Here is a 19,497-nt window from a genome sequence, read left to right as displayed (position 1 = left end):
TCAAACTAGGAGTTGACGGTTAAAATAGAAAACCAAATACATTTATTTTTTTCTAAATTTTTTGTCATATCACTAAAATATATAGATCATGACACCGTTACGGTTGGATCATTCATAACCAATTCTTAAAAAATCTAAACATCGGTATGAGACTAAACACTAGTAAGAAGTACTAGTTAAACTACTAGTTGAATGTTAAAATATGATACCAAATATATTTATTTTTTTCAAAAAATTGAATCATATCACTAAAATATATAGATCTTGACATCCTTAATGTTGGATTCTTCATAAACAATTTTTAAAAAAATTAAAACATCGGTATGGGACTAAACACTAGTAAGAATTACTCGTCAAACTACTAGTTGACTATTAAAATAGGACACCAAATACATTTATTTTTTTCTAAAATTTTTATCATATCACTAAAATATATAGATTTTGACATCTTTATGGTTGGATCGTCATATATTTTTTTAATATCAATATGAGACTACTAGTTAACTATTAAAATAACAAACCAACATACACTTATTTTTTTATAAATTTTTATCATATCACTAAAATATATTTATCTTGAAATTTGTAAAAATAGGTAAAGTTTAAATATTCAAATTACTTATTTTTTGACAATTTCCGTACACTTTTTATTTTTGACTATATTCAAATCCGTATGGTTGGAATATAACTTAAAACAAATACAAAATAAATTGAAACTCAAACTATAATTATAACTTGAATCATAAATATATAACTAAAATCTCTAGTTACTATTAAAAACATATTTCAAACCACTTTTATAAATTTTCAATTTTTGTTATGCAACAACTAAAAGAAATTTGAAAATTCTTTTACCATAATGATCTTTTTTGCAAGAACTAAAATTTAACTTTCGTGTAAATTTTATTCTACCTTTTTACGAAAATTTCCCGTCATTTTCAAAAATCGAATTCGATCGAAATTGATTGAATTTATTAGTGTCAAAAAAAAATTGTTTGCGGAAAAATTCTCTCCATTTTTTGGCAAGCCTAAATGCGACCGAGTGTTGTTGAATTTACCAAACCGACCACTTGCGGTTCAATTTAGCAAAATTAATTACAAAGTAATAAACTTTTGTAAAAATAATCAAAAATAGTTAAATATATGTAAAAATAATAAAAAGTTAATTACAAGATCTAAGATGAATATATTATTAATGTCTATTTACATATTTTAGCAATATTTATATATTTTAAAATTTTGAGCTGATTTTTCCCTCCAATTTTTTTGGTTGAAAAATTCCATTGGCGGGAAAGTTCCTTCCAATTTTTTTGGCGGGCTAAATTCAACTAAAATCAGTAATATTTAAAAACGGTTGTATTTAGGCGGTTGCATTTTGGAGGGGCAGCTAAATACAATCGTTTAGAGTTGTAATATGTGTCGGTTGTAATAATCTGGTTGTATGTAGGAGGGGCTTAAATAGACGAAATTCGGTTGAATTAAGTTGTGCGGCTAAATTCAACCATTTTCGGTTGTAATTAAATTCGTTCGTATTTAGTCCGTTGTATTTGTTTCTAAATTCAACCATTTTTAAAAATTAGATGACTGTTTGATAATTTTTTTGATAAATATATGTTTTGATGTAAAAAATTAAAAATCAGATGACTGTTTGAATATTTTTTTGATAAATTTATATGTAAGGGTACCGTTGGATTTTGGTTATCTAAATTTATACGTGTTACCGTTGGAGTATTTCATTTTTTACATGTTAGGTATAATATGGTAACACGTACGTATTATACGTAACAGCTGAAGCTTGGACATGCTCTAATCCCTTCTGTTTAATCCACCATAACAAATCATTTTTTAAATAATTTTTATTCCTTCACTATAATGGCATGTGAAAAGGATATAAAATTGGAAAATTTAAAACAATGCTTTGGGTAAAGTTTGATGGTGAAATCAATATCTTCCCGCAACAGCTAAAAATCAGCTTTTTCTAGAAGGACGGGGGCACTTGCTTTCTCTAATACCAGCTTTTAGGCCAAAAACACTTTTCCGAAAAGCAGATTTTAAATTTTATCAAATATTTTTTTAACTGTTTTCAACGAAAAGCTGTTGTTGCTGTCACCAACAGCAATACCAAACACACACACATCCTAAATTACTAAACTATTAAACAAAGTCTTTCATGCTAAACTAAGAGCACACCTAATAATGTGAATATGGGATAATATGGTTCAACTGTTACCTACTTATCTTAATTATCTTTTTTTTACATATTTAAAAAAATAAAATTTATTAAATAAATAATCATATACACCTACTAAATTAAATTACTGTAGAAACTGGCTTTATAAAAGAGGCTTTTATCACAACCTTGATCCACAGGATGGGAAAAGAACCGCACAGATCCCCAAAAAAAAGATCATCTAAACCGGTACCGCTTGATGCGGCTAAACTATGACCACAACCCACCCTCCTTTCAAATTGTTTTATTATTTTTTATTATAAATCTATAATTAGTTTATATTTATTTAAATATATTAATGTTATGATGTAATTTGATGAATAAAATTACAAAAATACAGTTTCGAGTTAGGGATCAATTTAAGTGAAAAGATTAAGAGATTTATTATTTGGGTCTCTAAAATAGTGAATATGTAGATATATATATTTATCAAAATATAATATGAATGAAAATATATAAGTATTAACGTGACCCGTGCAAACCTACATGGTATGCTAGTTTATATTATACTATTATAAATAAAATATGATTTTGTTTGGTCTTCCTAAAAATTTGTTAAATACTTCTAAAATATCTAAAATATGTTTATTTATTTGAAAATAAATAAAGCACATATCCAACATGACGAAAAACTTTATATTATTTAGCAAATAAAAGCTATATTATTTACACAAAGTTTTTCCTAAACTCATCTATTTAAAACTCTTCCAAATATTATTTAAATAATCAAAGTAATTAAAGATGAATAAAAAAATAAATTAAAAGATTATAAGTTTAGAAATTGTAATCTATACTATACTATTATTAATACAAGCATTATTTCGGTTTGAATGATTTGTTAAGACCTTCGAGAAAATATAAAATATGTTTATTTATTTAAAAAATAAATGAAACACCTACCCAATATAATTACAAACTCTATTATTTATACTCGGATCTGAATTTATACTCCTTATATTCAACTTGTTCGTCACTCTTGTATTCAAAGTCAAACTTGTTTGGAAAATGGAAAGTTTGAGGAATATTTTATATATGTTCTTGATATGATTTCTGGAAGCTAACAGGTTGTTCCTTAACATGCGGACTTAAACTTTCATATTTGGATGTAATATATTTTCTTAGTGGAATCCATGAATATATTGCGATAAAGTTGCTTGTTTGAAATGGGTTATGGAGATTTTGTCCAACATTGATATTGTAAAAGAAAGATATTGAGTTTATATAACATCTTGTGTTAGTGTTGTTTACAACTACTAGCATAATTAGAATGCTTGTGTAGCCTAGTGCTAGTGAGAACTCTTATATTTTTCTTTTTTATTACAAGTTTAATTATTTATATTAATTATTTAATTATTAATATAAAATATATTTAGTAAGAATTATTTTAATCATACTATGAATATATTTTGTAATATTAATATTAATTTATCAGGATATAATATAAATAATAAGGAAAACCCATTTTGTTTACTTTTTCTATTTTGTTACTTGGTGTGCCACATCGAGTAAAATAGAAGAAGAGTAACTTGAGATGTCTATATATTGAGAGGTACACTTGAGATAAATAAGACACAAGTCTCTCTGCCTACCTCACAAACATATATGAGTTGCACACATTTTATGGGCAAACTGAGGTGCGAGTCGCCGTTGATCATTGTTGGTTATGTGGCCAGATTAATTTGTTGATGTTTTATCCTGAAAGCAATATTGCTGCATTCCATCACAGCTTAAGTGGGGGCAATAATCTCTTCAAGAACAGTCAAGTCCTCTTGAAGGATTTTGGCGACTCAGCTGTTGTGTTGTTCTTCTGATCAGAATTGGGAATGCGATAAGAGATAAGTTTTCTTTACTTTTTTTGTCAATTACAGTCTTTATAGTTTTTTGTTGCCTTCGTGTTTTGTTTCATTAGTTTGTTATTTGGTTATTTGACTTGTTCTTGTTATTATATATATAAAACTGCCCATTGTTGCTATGTAGTTAGAATTATACCCAACAATCTTGAAGAGATTATAGTTATATATAGTTAATTAGCAAGATGGTTAACGAAACTGGTGGTGTTCCTAAAACTGTTGAGACTGGTTCTGGTTCTCGTGGTACTACTACCATTGACTGGACCACGTATCGTTTCCCCGGCCAATTAATTTATCGGGTATGCCTAATAAATTCAGTGGTGGAGCTTCTTTTTCTCATTGGAAGAAAAAAAATGAAGCTCTGATTAATGGCTAGGGGTCTATGGTTAGTGGTACAGTATGATCCTCCGGGGTTGGATCAAGAAAAAGTTGAATCTGTTAAGGTTTATGCTTAATGGGTTGAGAAGGATGTGGTGGCTAGGGCAGCCATTTTGGCAGCCTTAGAGAACACCTTGTTCGATGTTTATTCATCAGATACCTATACTGCTAAAGTCTTATGGGATAAGCTGGACCAAACCCATAATACTGATTCTTAAGGTCTTGAGAAGTATTATGTGGCTAGGTTTCTTGATTTCAAGTTGGTGGATGGGAAATCCATGACTGAACAGGTTCATGAGTTTGAGATGTTGGTTCATGCTATGGGTGAGTCCAATATGGTCTTTCCCGAGAAGTTTTGAGTGATGTCTGTGATTGAAAAGCTCCTTAAGTCTTGGGAAGAGTTTGCTCTCTCCATGAAAAGACAGAAAGGAGAGATCACATGGACTAACTTGATGTTGGACATCTCTGTACAAGAGCAGCACAAGTCCAAACAGGGACATGTGTTGCCTGTGGAACGTGGGAGCTCGAAGGTGAATGTAGTGACTATAGGACAGAAAAGAAAGGTAGTCACTAAGAAGGCTAACACTAAACCTGACAAGAAGAAGGCTAAGAAATCAAAGGCGAACAAACCATGTTGGTCTTATGGACATGTTGGTCATTGGAGTAAGGATTGTCCAAGTAAGAAAGCTAAGAAAGTTGGAGTGGTAGCTCAAGCAAATACTGTTCTTGGAATTGGAACCACGAGTGGGTCAGTAGCTAACATGGTCCTTGTTGAGGTTGTTGCCTCTGGAACCGATGATGGGTATGCTACTTACAACCCTGTACTACTTTCCACTTATCTATCATACGAGTGGTTGATTGATACTAGAGCTAATGTACATATTTGTGCTGATATTAGTTTGTTTGTATCTTATCAACAGAGTAATGGAGTGACAGTGATGGTGGGGAATGCTAGTGCTGCACAAGTTCTTGGAATAGGAAACGTGAACCTAAAGTTTGCTTCTGGGCGGATTCTATCTCTCACTAGAGTGCATCATGTTCCCTCTATTCGTAGAAATATTATAAGTGGAATTTGTTTAGTTAAAAATGGCTTTGAACTTTTTTGAAGTGTAATAAAGTAGTTATTACTCATACTGTTACATTTTTTGCCAAGGGTTACTTGTCTGATGGTTTGTTTTTAATAAATGTTGAACCCGTTTTGGATGGTTTAATTAATGATAGTGTTGCACCTTCTATTAATTGTGTAGAATAATGTGATTTGTGGCACTTACGACTTGGTCATTTAAATTTTGGTGCTCTAAAGAATATGATGAATTTAGAGTTGATTCCAAAGTACGCCATTGATAAGAAATCTAAGTGTCAAGTGTGTGTAACTGCTAAACAAACAAGGAAACCTTTTTATAATGTTGTTAGAGATTCAGACTTGTTAGATTTAGTGCACTCAGACATATGTGAATTTGGTGGTGTGTTGACTAAGGATCACTGTAGATATTTCATTACCTTTATAGATGATTGTTGTAGATATTGTTATGTTTATTTGCTTAAACATAAGGATGTAGCACTAGATAAATTCATTATGTATAAAAAATGAAGCTGAAACACAAACTGGCAAAGTACTTAAACGTTTGAGGTCTGATAGAGGTGGTGAGTATACAAGTACCTTGTTTATTAAATTTTGTGCAAGCAATGGTATAGTTCACGAGGTTATTCCACTATACACACCTGAGTCTAATGGGGTGGCAGAACGAAAGAACATACCATTTAAAGACATGACTAACAGTATTCTAATTAATTCTGGATTGCCTAAGTACATGTAGGGAGAGGCTTTGAATACGACTTGCCATATTCTAAATAGAGTCCCTCTGAAACATATGGACAATACACCATATGAATTATGGAGAAAGCATAGGACAAGTTTGAGTTATCTTCGTGTGTGGGGGTTCCTTGCTAAGGTGCTTGTCCCTGAACACAAGAGAAAGAAACTGGTTCCGAAAATGATTGATTGTATCCTTCTGGGCTACCTTGAAACCACAACTGCTATGAGATTTTTAGTATTAAAATCTGACTTAAATGGTATTGTGGAGAATACGATAGTTGAGTTTCGTGATGCAACTTTCTTTGATGAAGTTTTCACAATGAAGACTGGTATACCTTTGGGTAGTTCTGAGGATGATCCCACTCACACATCGATTGATATTCCTGATCATATGGAAAAGATGACAAATGTGAGGGTGGATCGTTGTAGTAGCTCTACTCCTAACGAAGTAGAGGAACCTAGAAGGAGTACGCGTGCAAAGGTCTACAAGAAATTTGTTCTTTACTTACCAATAATTTATCTACTAATATATATTAGTAGCTAAATATCATTTTTATCTACTAATAAAAAATTGTAAAAGTTATTGGTAAGCAAATATTAGTTTATCCCTTTTTTAGTTAAGTATCAACAAGAAGCAGGGATTAACGAGTTTTACATGCTTTATACGCTGGGAGGGAAGTTCTTAGTGCCCAAAACTTGTCAAATTTCATCGAGTTCTAAAACAAGCATTCAATTTTAAATGTGAATGTGTTGACATGTCAAACAAATAGCCTTCTATAAATTTGCAAAGTGGTGTACTTTACTCTATACTATGGCCATGTATAACCGACTCTATGACATGTCACATGTTACTATTGAGTGTTGAATGTTTTTTTATGATACTCACGGGAGATGTTAATGCCAAGTACGTACATTTTATTATAATTTTATAATAATAAACTTTTGCATAAAATTTAAATAATTTAATAAATATTCTCTATAGTTATTATTTAATTATTAAAATCAATTTATCGAGATTCTATAACTCTATGCAACCTCGTACAATGTCAAACACAATCAAAAACTTGATTCAACTAATTGCATGTCCCGTTAATTTTATTTCATTTAATATTTTTCCAAAAAAATTCAAAAATAATAAAATCGCAAAATTACTTTAAAAAAATTAATATTTTCAATAATTTTTATATATTTTATTATATATAATCTAACAAGTTATCAAATAAAATGACTCATCATGACGAGAAACCGTAGATGCTGAGTTATGGAATTAACTGTTGCGCACTTTTATTTTCTAAAACCTCATCTAATATAATGCTAACAAACATTACGCTCAAATGTATCGATTGGCCCAAGTATTTAAAATTTAATATTATTAAATTTGTCAAAGGTTCCTAGGATAACAGGGTCTGGTTGCATACTTGCATATCAAAACTATCTTTCATTTTTTGTCTTAATTTGAAATTATTTGTTAACGTTGTCCTAACAATCTAAAACACAATTCTATATCAAACAAATAAAATCTAAAATTTAATTAAAAACCATAATTTGAAATTATTATGAAAGATAATGTATAAATTTGAGAGCAAATTTTATCATGATATTAGAGTCCGGAAAAAAAAATCATGTTCGATTCCTACCATCGTATATTTTTCACAGTTTATTGTAAGTACGAAAGATAAATTAATATCTCACATATGAACCTTCGTGATTCACTTTTAGACCCATATATAAATGGGTTTTCGAGTGAGAGAGATTTTTTCTAACACCTCCATATTTTAGATAGACCGATACTTTAACATGGAGCGAAAAATATCGTACAATTGAGAGGAGTGTTAAAGAGCATAATATGGTGTTCGGACCTTCTTTTACAATCTTAAAATTTTAAAAAGGGAGTGTTAAAGAGTATAAGATCATGTTTGGATCTTTTTCTATGACTTTAAAATTTTAGAGCGACTGGTTAGTTAATAATATAAATTATTACCAATCATTCTTGTGATTTATATAATAGCACTTTTTCCTTTTTTATAAAATCAAAACTATTTTTAACAGTAATTTTAAAATAAAAACTTGTTAATATAACAATTTTTTATACAAATTTTTCTTTAAGAATTTTAATATCAACACAAGCTTACCGCATCGAGTTTGGACTTTTTACAATGAATGAAAAATATCATTTACATTGATCTTGTATAGTACATTAAAATTGTTATCCGCTCTATATTCATATTGATATTACGTAATATTTTGTCGCTTGAACCAGACATCTTGAAATTAGCTTCTACTTGAATATAATTAGTGTGATGTACCATCATTTTTATCATTAAATGTTATAAAAAATAATTTTAATGTATCATTTATGTCATTGAATTTTAAATCACTTTAACAATAATTTTTAACATTATATATAACGTCTTGATTGAATAACCAAATTATGTACTTAGCGGATTTTCGACAAATTTATTTAATATAATATTTCTAATATAATAATTTAGATGCGTTTCTTAAATAAGTATGTAAAATAAAATTAGATAAGGAAAAATATTTTGTACAGTTAGAATTTTAGCTAAATTAAAAACGAAATTAGACTACTTTCCTAAATTTTGAGTTAGAGGCACTAATGAATCTTTTTTATATTATTATGATTTATATTAAAAACAAGCTGGGAACATATTAGCAACCTAAACAATTGGGAGGCCAAAGTTAAAATGAAAATCCCGCTTCCTTTTTCGATTGAAAAAAAATTATCCCCCTAAAAATTTGTATAACTGCCTCGTCTATCACTATCCGTATATTAGTGTCTAAAAGCTGCACTACAACTACAAGGGCACTGGTTAATCAGTACAAGGGTTAAATATGGATTGGCTCCACAGCCTCTCACTCCAGGTGCAAGACTTGTAGCCCATCTAAACCATCTTAAAAGTTAGAATGTTTTCTGTTTGTACTTTTATCTAATTGCTTTCAACATGTTTTACAAATTCATTTTTTTATTTGCAGGATTTAATCTCCAACTGATTCTTCCATGCTCTATGACTAATTACTAGAAAAAAGATTTATAATATCGCTGTATGTTCTTCTTCTATTTCTGAGAATATCGTACCTTCTATTCTTTTTATATATATATTGTTTTGATGGTAGTTTTGATGTATATCTTGTCCATTTATTATAAAAAGTGAATTGAAATTTGTTTGTAGTATAAGTGCTTGATAAAAGGTCTCTGTGTTTTATGTATCATTTTGTATTATATTCATACCAATTTTATGATAGAAGTTCAAACATGGCTTCCATATCTGATCTTTTACTTTATTGGCGAGCCTGACATCTGCTATATGTGGATAATCAAAGGTGAGTTGCGCATACAAGTAATTTTGTTAATTAGTTGCAGAACATTCATCGTTGAACCCGCAACATATTATGCCTCTCCACTACTTAGTTGTATGCATGATATTTTTTATATTGATTTCTTGTTTAAAATTGTGAACAAACTAACTTGTTTATTTATATATTTATATTTTAGTTTAATGAAATGATCATTTTTTGTCGTCAAATTCAGGTTGCTGACTAGTTAACTTTATTTATGAATATTTACGCTTCAGCATGACTACAATTTTACTAAAGGAGTAAATGTAGATGGATATGGGCCAAACTACAGAAGGCAGAAGGATACTACGAATTTGCAGTGGTTGAACAAGTTCAAGATATTTAAGACAAATGCAATACTGAAAATATGTAATGCTTGTCCTAAACTTTAAAAATATCATGTAGTATTATACTAGTGGTGATTTTTTTATTCTTTTGGTGTAATTCTGTGATCAAGAGAAGTTTGCATTGTAAAAAATCATTTTGGGAGCAATTAAAAATAATTACTAAAAAAATAATTGGTTTATAATTTGTTTAATTATTATTTTTATTCTACCAAATATGTTTACCTATAAATTGCTTTGGATCAGTTTTTGGATGCAAATTGAACAATTTTGAAGGTGCCACATGGATGACTATTTGAATATTTAACCTGCTAATTATAAAATGAAAAATGCCATGTGCTCAAATCATACGGTAACACCTGGACCAATCAACGAACTCCAGATGGATCATCATTGCCATATAGGTAAAACACAGGCCAACTGATGACTTGGAACGAATTATACAAAATGCGCGGTCCGCAAATCTACTACCTACCAATATATAAATTTGTTGGTAAATAGCCTTTCTCCACCAACCTTTACCTACTAATCTCTGCCAATTTAATATTTGTTTGTAAATATCTTTACCTACACATTTAGTATTTTTACCTACATTTAAAATTAGTAGAAAAAAGTCAAATTTCTTGTAGTGGGTGTAGTCAAGGACTTTGGAAGTGACTTTATCACTTACAATGTCGAGGATGAGCCTTTAACTTTCCGTTAAACGAAGGATTCTTCAGAGTCAAGGCATTGCAAAGGTGCTATAAAGAGTGAAATTGACTTAATTGTTTCAAACGGAACATGGGAGTTAGTTAATCTCCCTCCTGCATGTTCTACTATTGGATGTAAATGGATTTTCAAGAGGAAGCTAAACCCTGATGGCTCAATAGATAAGTACAAGGTTAGGCTAGTTGCTAAGGGTTTTAGGCAAAAGGAAGGCATTGATTATTTTGATACATATTCTCCAGTTTTCCGAATGACAACAATTATAATGCTTATTGCATTGGCTTCTCTACATGGTCTTATAATCCATCAAATGGATGTAATGACTGCTTTTTTTCATGGTGACCGTGAAGAAGAGATTTATATGGATCAGCCTGAGGGATTTATTGCTTCTGGTAATGAGAGGAAAGTATGTAGACTAGTCAAGTCCGTATATGGCCTTAAACACCCATAGAGTGGCATAAAAAGTTTGATAAAACTGTTTTAGACTTTGAGTTTTTAGTTAATGAAAGTGACAAGTGTGTCTACTATAAGGTTAGAGGTAATGATTGTGTGATCGTGTGCTTGTATATAGATGATATCTTATTGTTTGGAACCAATATTGAGATTATTAACGAGACACAGAGTTTATTGAAGAGGCACTTTGAGATGAAGGATATGGGTGAGGCTAGTGTGATTCTTGGGATCAAGTTGACTCAGTCAACTGATGGAATAATTTTGTCACAGTCTCATTATATAGAGAAATCTATACTTGAGATGTACGGTTATTCAAATTGTAGAATCGCTAGTACATCATATGATTCAAAAGTTGCGTTAGTCAAGAATAGTTCAGGAGTTCATGTGTCTCAGTTAAGGTATTCTCAGATTATTGGGAGTTTGCATTATCTTGCTAATGTGACTAGGCGATATATTTCTTATTCTGAGTATAAGTTGGCTAGATATACAAGCTATCCAAACAAGACTCATTGGGAGGCACTAGATAGAGTTCTTAGATATTTGAAGGGAACTATTTCCCTTGTCTTGCATTACCAGAGATTTTCGGGGGTAATCGAGGGGTACAGTGATGCAAGTTGGATAGCTAAGAAATCTGGTTCTAATGGAGTGACTGGATATGTGTTTACCCTTGCGGGTGGAGCAGTGTCCTGGAAGTATTCTGGACAGACTTTGATGACTCGGTCTACTTTTGATGCTGAGTTATCTGCACTTGATGCCACAGGGACGGAGGTGGAATGGTTATATGGACTCATGAGTATGTTACTTGTAGTAAGAAAGCCGCTTCCTGCCATTTATGTTCATTGTGATAGCTGTACAACTATCGACAAAGTCATAAGTGTAAAGTATAATGCTAAAACAAATAGACACATCCAAGTTAGACTAAAGTCTATAAGGTATCTTGTTTCTTATAGGAATATTGCTATAGAGTTTATAGGAACTCAGGATAATATAGTTGATCCGCTGACTAAAGGGCTTCAGCATGCTATAGTCCTTAAGTCGAGGTTGGGAATGGGACTGGTAACCCATCATAATTCATCAATAATGGGAACCCAATACACCTGAGACAAGATCCCTCGAAGTGTATTCAATATGGTAATAACAAGTTGTAAGGATGAATTGGTACTACCTCTACCATATACATTTAGATACTTATGTATCTGAGTCTATCCCCTATAAACCTTAAGAGGTACTTGAACTCTGAATGGGGTCTAGTCGTTTAACGAGATGATATCAGTACATCTCTTGAGATGCCCAGCTAAGCGAATGTAATTGTGTGGTCGCAATTAGAAGAAAGGGTTATTCCTCGAAACATTCGACAAACAGGATCGAGACATGACCATTAACGTCTCAAAGCCGTAGATTGGCACCATAGCCTTTGACTTGTCATCGTCTACGGAGTGTGGTTACACCCAACAGATAAAGATTCAAGGTGAAACATTCCGTCTGTATCTGGTAGCCATCGAAGTAGAGGACTTAGGAGGGTTCAAACCAGGAAGGGTTCCGACTCTGAAAAAACATGTCATGTATAAAATCTCGTATGCAATTTGATTATGGATTTGTGGGGGATTGTTAGAAAATTGAAAGTTTGAGACATATTTTATATATGTTCTTGATATGATATCCGGAAGCTAACACTTGTAGGTTGTTCCTTGACATGAGGACTTAAACTTTCATATTTGGATCTAAGATATTTTCTTAGTGGAATCCATGAATATATTGCGACAAAGTTGCTTGTTTGAAATGGGATATGGGGATTTTGTCCTACATTGATATTGTAAAAGAAAGATATTGAGTTTATATAGCATCTTGTGTTAGTGTTGTTTACAACTACTAGCATAATTCGAATGCTTGTGTGGCGTAGTGCTAGTGGGAACAATTATATTTTTCTTTTGTATTACAAGTTTAATTATTTATATTGATTATTTAATTATTAATATAAAATATATTGAGTAAGGATTATTTTAATCATACTCTGAATATATTTTGTAATATTAATATTAATTAATCAGGATATAATATAAATAATAAGGAAAACCCATTTTTTTTACTTTTTCTGTTTTGTTACTTGGTGTACCACATCGAATAAAATAGAAGAAGAGTAACTTGAGATGCCTATATACTGAGAGGTACACTTGAGATAAATATGACACAAGTCTTTGTGCCTACCTCGCAAACATATATGAGTTGCATAGGTTTTATGGGCAAACTGAGGTGCAAGTCGCCATTGATCATTGTTGGTTCTGTGGACAGATTGATCTGTTGCTGTTTTATCCTGAAAGCGATATTCCTGCATTCCATCACAGCTTAAGTGGGGGGCAATAATCTCTTCAAAAACAGTCAAGTCCTCTTGAAGGGTTTGGCGACTCAACTGTTGTGTTATTCTTCTTATCAGAAATTGGAAAGCGATAAGATATAAATTTTCTTTACTTTCTTTGTCAATTACAGTCTTTATAGTTTGTTATTGCCTTCGTGTTTTGTTTCGCTAGTTGGTTATTTGATTATTTTCCTTGTTCTTGTCATTATATATATATATATATATATAACTTCCCATTGTTGCTGTGTCGTTAGAATTATACCCAACAAAACTCTTCCATAGATTTATTTATATAATTGACCGAACATAATTATATAAATACTAAGACATTTTATAAATTTAGAAATTGAAGGCTAACTTCCTAACCACAATACCACCATACCACTTCATACACCACATGACATATTTGTTCATGTGTTTGTTATATTTAAAAATAACTTATTGATAGCATCATCCAACGGAAATCACTCAGAACATCTCCAACGTTGTTCACCATGTTCATATGTTAGTTAAAATGTCATATACATATTTGATAAAAATTATGTCCATGAGACCTGTTAGATATCATCTATCCTATCTTCTATATTATTATAAATATCATCTATCCTATCTTCTATATTTCTTGATCCCTAGAATCATTAGTAATATTGTATCATGTACATATGAGCTTTATACACTATAAATGCATATATACTAATATTATATTTTATTTAATACATATGGACTAATTTATTTTATTTTATTTAATATTTTAAGCTTATATATTATTAAGTATAAAAATATTATATTCTTATTAGTCAAATTTATTATTTTTTGGCATTTATAAAAAAGTAATAAATCTAATATCATAAAATACAATATAACTGTATATTTAATAATATATATTACAAATTTATCAATTATTTTTTTGTCATATTTAAATGATTTATATATTTTGAGCTTTAATACTTATTAAATTGAAATTATATTCAACATATTTTCATTAAATTTATATTTCATTAACACTTTTATTAAATTAAAATATATAATAAATTTATTTATCATTTAAAATATTTATATGAGAACTGGAAAAATATAAACAAAAATACAATTTTTGAATATAGCTAATCTTTATAGCTAATATCATTGGAGTACATGTTTCTACCTATTCAACAAAATTTAAGATAGGCTAGGGATGCTCCCACCTTACAGTTATACTCTATCGCTATGAAATGTTATTGATTATTGCTTTAAATTTTTGTAATCTAAATATATTCGTTATTCGAAAAATTATTAGAGATTTTAATTCTCTCTGTTTAATCCACTATGACAAATCATTTTTTAAATAATTTTTAGCGTTCACCATAATTGCATGTGAAACGGATATAAAATTGGAAAATTTAAAGAATATTAGTCAATTCTCATTGGTATTCCTGAAAATAACTATTAGATAAAATTTTAAAATGAATATAGTCATGTGATATTTAACTTAACTCATATATTAATAAAACTTAAACCATATATTAATAATGATGTGATTACTTTCATCAATTACAATTTTTCTATTAAATCCTCTAAAACAAACATTTTCTATGTAATTTAATCATGCACTTAAATGCACTTAATATGTGTGTGTATGAGAGTAATATTTGAAATATTCATTTTTTTTAGGTGATATTGTGTTTATTTGCTATTTCTATTATAATAACTTATATAATAACAATTTGTATCATATTTTTATTTTCATATTTAATGATTCAGTTACTTAAATATTTATGAATAATTCAATTACCTTTAAACTAAGGATAGTTACAATAAAACAAATCTGAACACTTGCTAAAATTTTTTAGTTATCAACAGTATCCAAACAAATAATTTTTTAATAACTAATGGCCTATCTAAAGGACATTCCCATCTGGCTAGGGGATTCCATTGCAGATATGATATTGTTGTTGTGTCCAACCATGCCCATCCTCCATCCTTTTAGTGACTTCCAACTTAAATCAACTATTTCTGGTAATTTGATTTCCCGGATATCAGTGGATGAGAAACAGATCCTGCAACCATTCATACAAACTTAATTTGAGAAAATAATTATGGCTTCAACAATTAAAAGGAGCACATTTATTGTGACTGAGACATTTTCTTAAACGGTGACAACACTTACCAGTAGTTTTTGCATGCTTAGTTGAAACTGGATTTATATTAGGCAAGAAAGGAGAAGATCTCTTTGCTTTTCTGCTCCCTTGAGCTCTAAAGAACTCTTGTCCTGTGAACGTCAAGATGACATTTAATTATAGACCGTTCAAGTTAACAATGTATAATGAGGAAACAATATTAATATATGATCATTTACTTGGACCTCAGAATGGGTATTATTACCATTGCTTGAAGAGGGCCTTTCCCCTGTTTGTTGCAGAGTTTGAGTTGCGATACCTTTTCCAGCAGATACCTTATTCTCCACCCATATCAATTCTTTCATTAGACGGGTTTTTTTGTTTTCTCTTTCGTCATCACTGTCAATGACATCAGTGAACACATTCAAAGCTTTATCACCCTCTTCTACAACAACATCAGTTTCGAAACCTGGCATAATTGATTGTTGCTAGTTAGATAAGTATTGTATTTTAACTACAATTAGGAGAAAATAGTCAGGAACTGGTCCTAAAATTCAATTTCCTTTCCAATTTATAATTTGATCAATTTCATTTTTCAAATTTTTTATATATAGCTTTTTGGGACTAGGAAGAAGATTATATAATCCAATGTCAAAAGAAAGCCAATATGCTGATTTACATCGTCTAGACCATTATGTAATAGCTATACGAATATACTAGTATATGGTGCTTAGATATAGGGATATAAGTGCACCTGAAGTTTCTCGCTCAAATGAAGTGTCCTTTCTCTGTGATGCTTGAGAGGTTTCCATTAGTTGAGGTTGATCAGATGTCATAATTTCTACCGCTACGCTCGCTAGCAATTCTAGTGAAACATTATATGGGATCTCTGTTTCACTTTCACCAATACTGTCGACCTTGTTTATGTCCTTAGCAGGAGGTTTAGTATTGTTCTTTTTTTGGGAACCTATCCACGATTAACTTTTATTATAGATCGAATAACAATAATTGAAAAATAACAATTTAAAGAAGATTTAGATGTAGAGTTTTTTTAACTGCAAAGTATATTGGGTATTATTACCATTGCTTGAAGAAGGCCTTTCTCCTGTTTCAGCAGGTGCCTTATTCTCCACCCATAACAATTCTTTCAATGGACGGGTTTTTTTATACTCTCTTTCGTCGTCACTGTCAATCACATCAGTGAACACATTCAAAGCTTTAGCGCCCTCTTTTACAACAGCATCAGTTCCCATACCTGGCATAATTAATTGTTATTAATTGTATTTTAAATACAATTAGGAGAAAATAGCCAGAAAGTGTTCCTTCAAATTCCAGCTGTCCAATTTATAATTTGATCAATTTCATTTTTCTAATTTTAATTTAGCTTTTTGGTACTGGGAGAAGATTATATAATCCAATGTTAAAAGAAGAAAGCGAATATGTTGATTTACATAGTCCAGACCATTATATAATAGCTATTAAAAGAACATACTTGTGTATGATGTTTAGAAATAGGGATATAAGTGCACCTGAAGTTTCAGAGGTTCGCAGTAGTTGAGGTTGATCAGATGTCATTTCTACCGCTACGCTCGCTAGCAATTCTAGTGAAACATTATATGGGATCTCTGTTTCACTTTCACCAATACTGTCGACCTTGTTTACGTCCTTAGCAGCAGGTTTAATATTGTTCTTTTTCTGGGAACCTATCCACAATTAACCTTTATTATAGATCTAATAACAATATATAATTGAAAAACAACAATTTAAAGAAGATTTCGATGTAGACTTTTTTAAATGCAAATTATATTTGGAGGAAAAAACAAAATATATAGAAACATGATAGTGTAACCCAACACCTCTTGGTTTAGCCTCATCGAGGTTTGAATCTTGTCAAAAATAAGGTGTGTGTGTCCGTTTATGTTAAAGTAACAAAAGAGAAGTAAACATGATAGAAGTCTATCTACCTCCATCAACCCTAAGCTTAATTGAAAAATCTTGAGCAGTAGTGCTTGATGTGACAAGTTCACGTATGCAAGATCTGCAGCGCCACCACCTATATTGAGGAACATCAAGTGATCCTCGTAGCTGCTCCCATCTGTTTTCAGTGATTCCATCGAAGGGGATGCATGCCTTCGGGTTCATATTCGCCTTTTCAGCCACATACCCACTGGTCACAAATATCATTGGGAAATGCCTTAAATTATAAATTGTCAAAACAATTATTATCATATTCTATTGAGAACCAACTCTCTCGAAACATTTTAAGAAAGGACTTAACTTATAAACTCAAAAATGAAATTTAACACTACTCACTCTCACTCATAGAGTGCATAAACAAAATAAAAGTTAAGTTAAAGTGTGTCAGGTTGGAGAAATGTCAAGTTAATTTAAACAATAGATGGTGGGAGGGTTCAAACAAGAAAGATACCATTTTCAATAATTAAGACCTCCTAGAATTGTAATAAGGTGTCGGAGATAGTCATAATTAGTGAAATAATTAATTTCCACATACAAAATTTTATGACGAAATATTTGTTTCAAGGCCATATGCATGATATGATGTACAATATTTGTATGCATATAAAATATGCTAAAAGTGCAAAATAGAAACGAATTGAACTCAGATAAACTTTTAACCAAATCAAACAAAATTTTAAGATATCGAATAATGATGTGTAACTTTACCGAACTAATATTCTCGTCTGAACTCGAGTTCGATAATATTCGAAATGAACACAAATTGTTCACGAATGTATAGAGATTAACCCAACACAAACTGTTAATGAACATTATATATTTTTTTTAAAGTAATTTTTACTTCAAATTTAATTTAAAATTTTTGTAAAAATAATATTTCTTTTAAAATTATTATAAATTTAATTAAATATAAGTTATGAATAATATATATTTTATATAGAACTATTTTTGTCGAATCAAACTCGAGTTTAACGAATAAGTCGAACTCGAGTTGAATACAAACCGACATGAAGTCAAACATCTTGAAAACTTGATTAAGGTCATTAAATTTTCGAACAAATTATGTTGTTCGAATTCGTGTTCGATAAGAGATATTGAATGAACTTATCGAACTCATACTCGGATGAACTCGAACGAGTTTAACGAAAATCATGTCTGTTTAATCCCCTAAGAAAATATAATTAATGGAAAAGGAGTACCGCATCGAGAAACGTTGACAGTTCACATCCGAATTTGCTGAGTCTAAAGACAATGACTTTATACTATCTGCTAGTTCGTTCGATTTTTTATCAACAGCATCAACACTAGAAGGGGAAATCTCACGGACACAAGCTTTACATCGCCGCCACCTATGACACGAAATATCTAGTGATCCTCGTTGTTGCTCCCTTGTACTTTCATTTATACCATTGACCGAGATGCAAGCCATCGGGTTTTCATTTCTCACATCAGCCACGTACCCCCTGACCATACACATAATTTTTTTTTATTATGCATTACAATAATATATTATTTAGTAACAACTCTTTAAAAATCTCAAGGTATTTGAAAAGGCTTGAATTTGTTAAAATGTAATATACAACTGTTCCAGCACCGATAGAGTGCCCAAATCGAGTACAAAACAAATTTTAAAAAAGAGGATGGGAGGGCTCGATTACGAGAGATATTATAATTTGAAATCAAGATCTTTCTAAATCTTCGGATATTACGACAACTCCTTGATTGATTCAAATATTATTCAATAACAAAAATGTTATAAAACATTAAACTTTCAAGATGTCTCATAGTATGCATTATATATGTGCAGGAAAGGTAAGTCCACATTATATCCACATAGATATATGTGCGAGAAAGTGAGATGCATATAAACAAGGGGAAAGAGGGATACCGCGTCGAAATAGGCTGATAATTTAATTTCTCTTCTTTTCGTAGCACATC

At 30.6% G+C, this 19,497-nt stretch overlaps 1 protein-coding gene across 1 annotated transcript; it reads right to left on the bottom strand.

Annotated features, from left to right (window-relative positions):
- Positions 1-15,770: 15,770 nt before the first annotated feature.
- LOC141673369 (uncharacterized) lies at positions 15,771-18,988 on the bottom strand. Its single transcript, XM_074480114.1, has 6 exons — positions 18,759-18,988; positions 17,547-17,776; positions 17,112-17,285; positions 16,664-16,837; positions 16,337-16,549; positions 15,771-16,051 (listed from the first exon to the last, which is right to left on the bottom strand). Exons 1-6 carry the CDS (start codon positions 18,986-18,988, stop codon positions 15,771-15,773), a joined length of 1,302 nt encoding a protein of 433 aa, XP_074336215.1.
- Between the last annotated feature and the right edge of the window lie 509 nt (positions 18,989-19,497).

The sequence above is a fragment of the Apium graveolens genome, chromosome 7 (assembly GCF_009905375.1).
Source record: "Apium graveolens cultivar Ventura chromosome 7, ASM990537v1, whole genome shotgun sequence".
Lineage (NCBI taxonomy): Eukaryota > Viridiplantae > Streptophyta > Magnoliopsida > Apiales > Apiaceae > Apium > Apium graveolens.
This window is presented reverse-complemented; position numbering and strand designations above follow the sequence as displayed.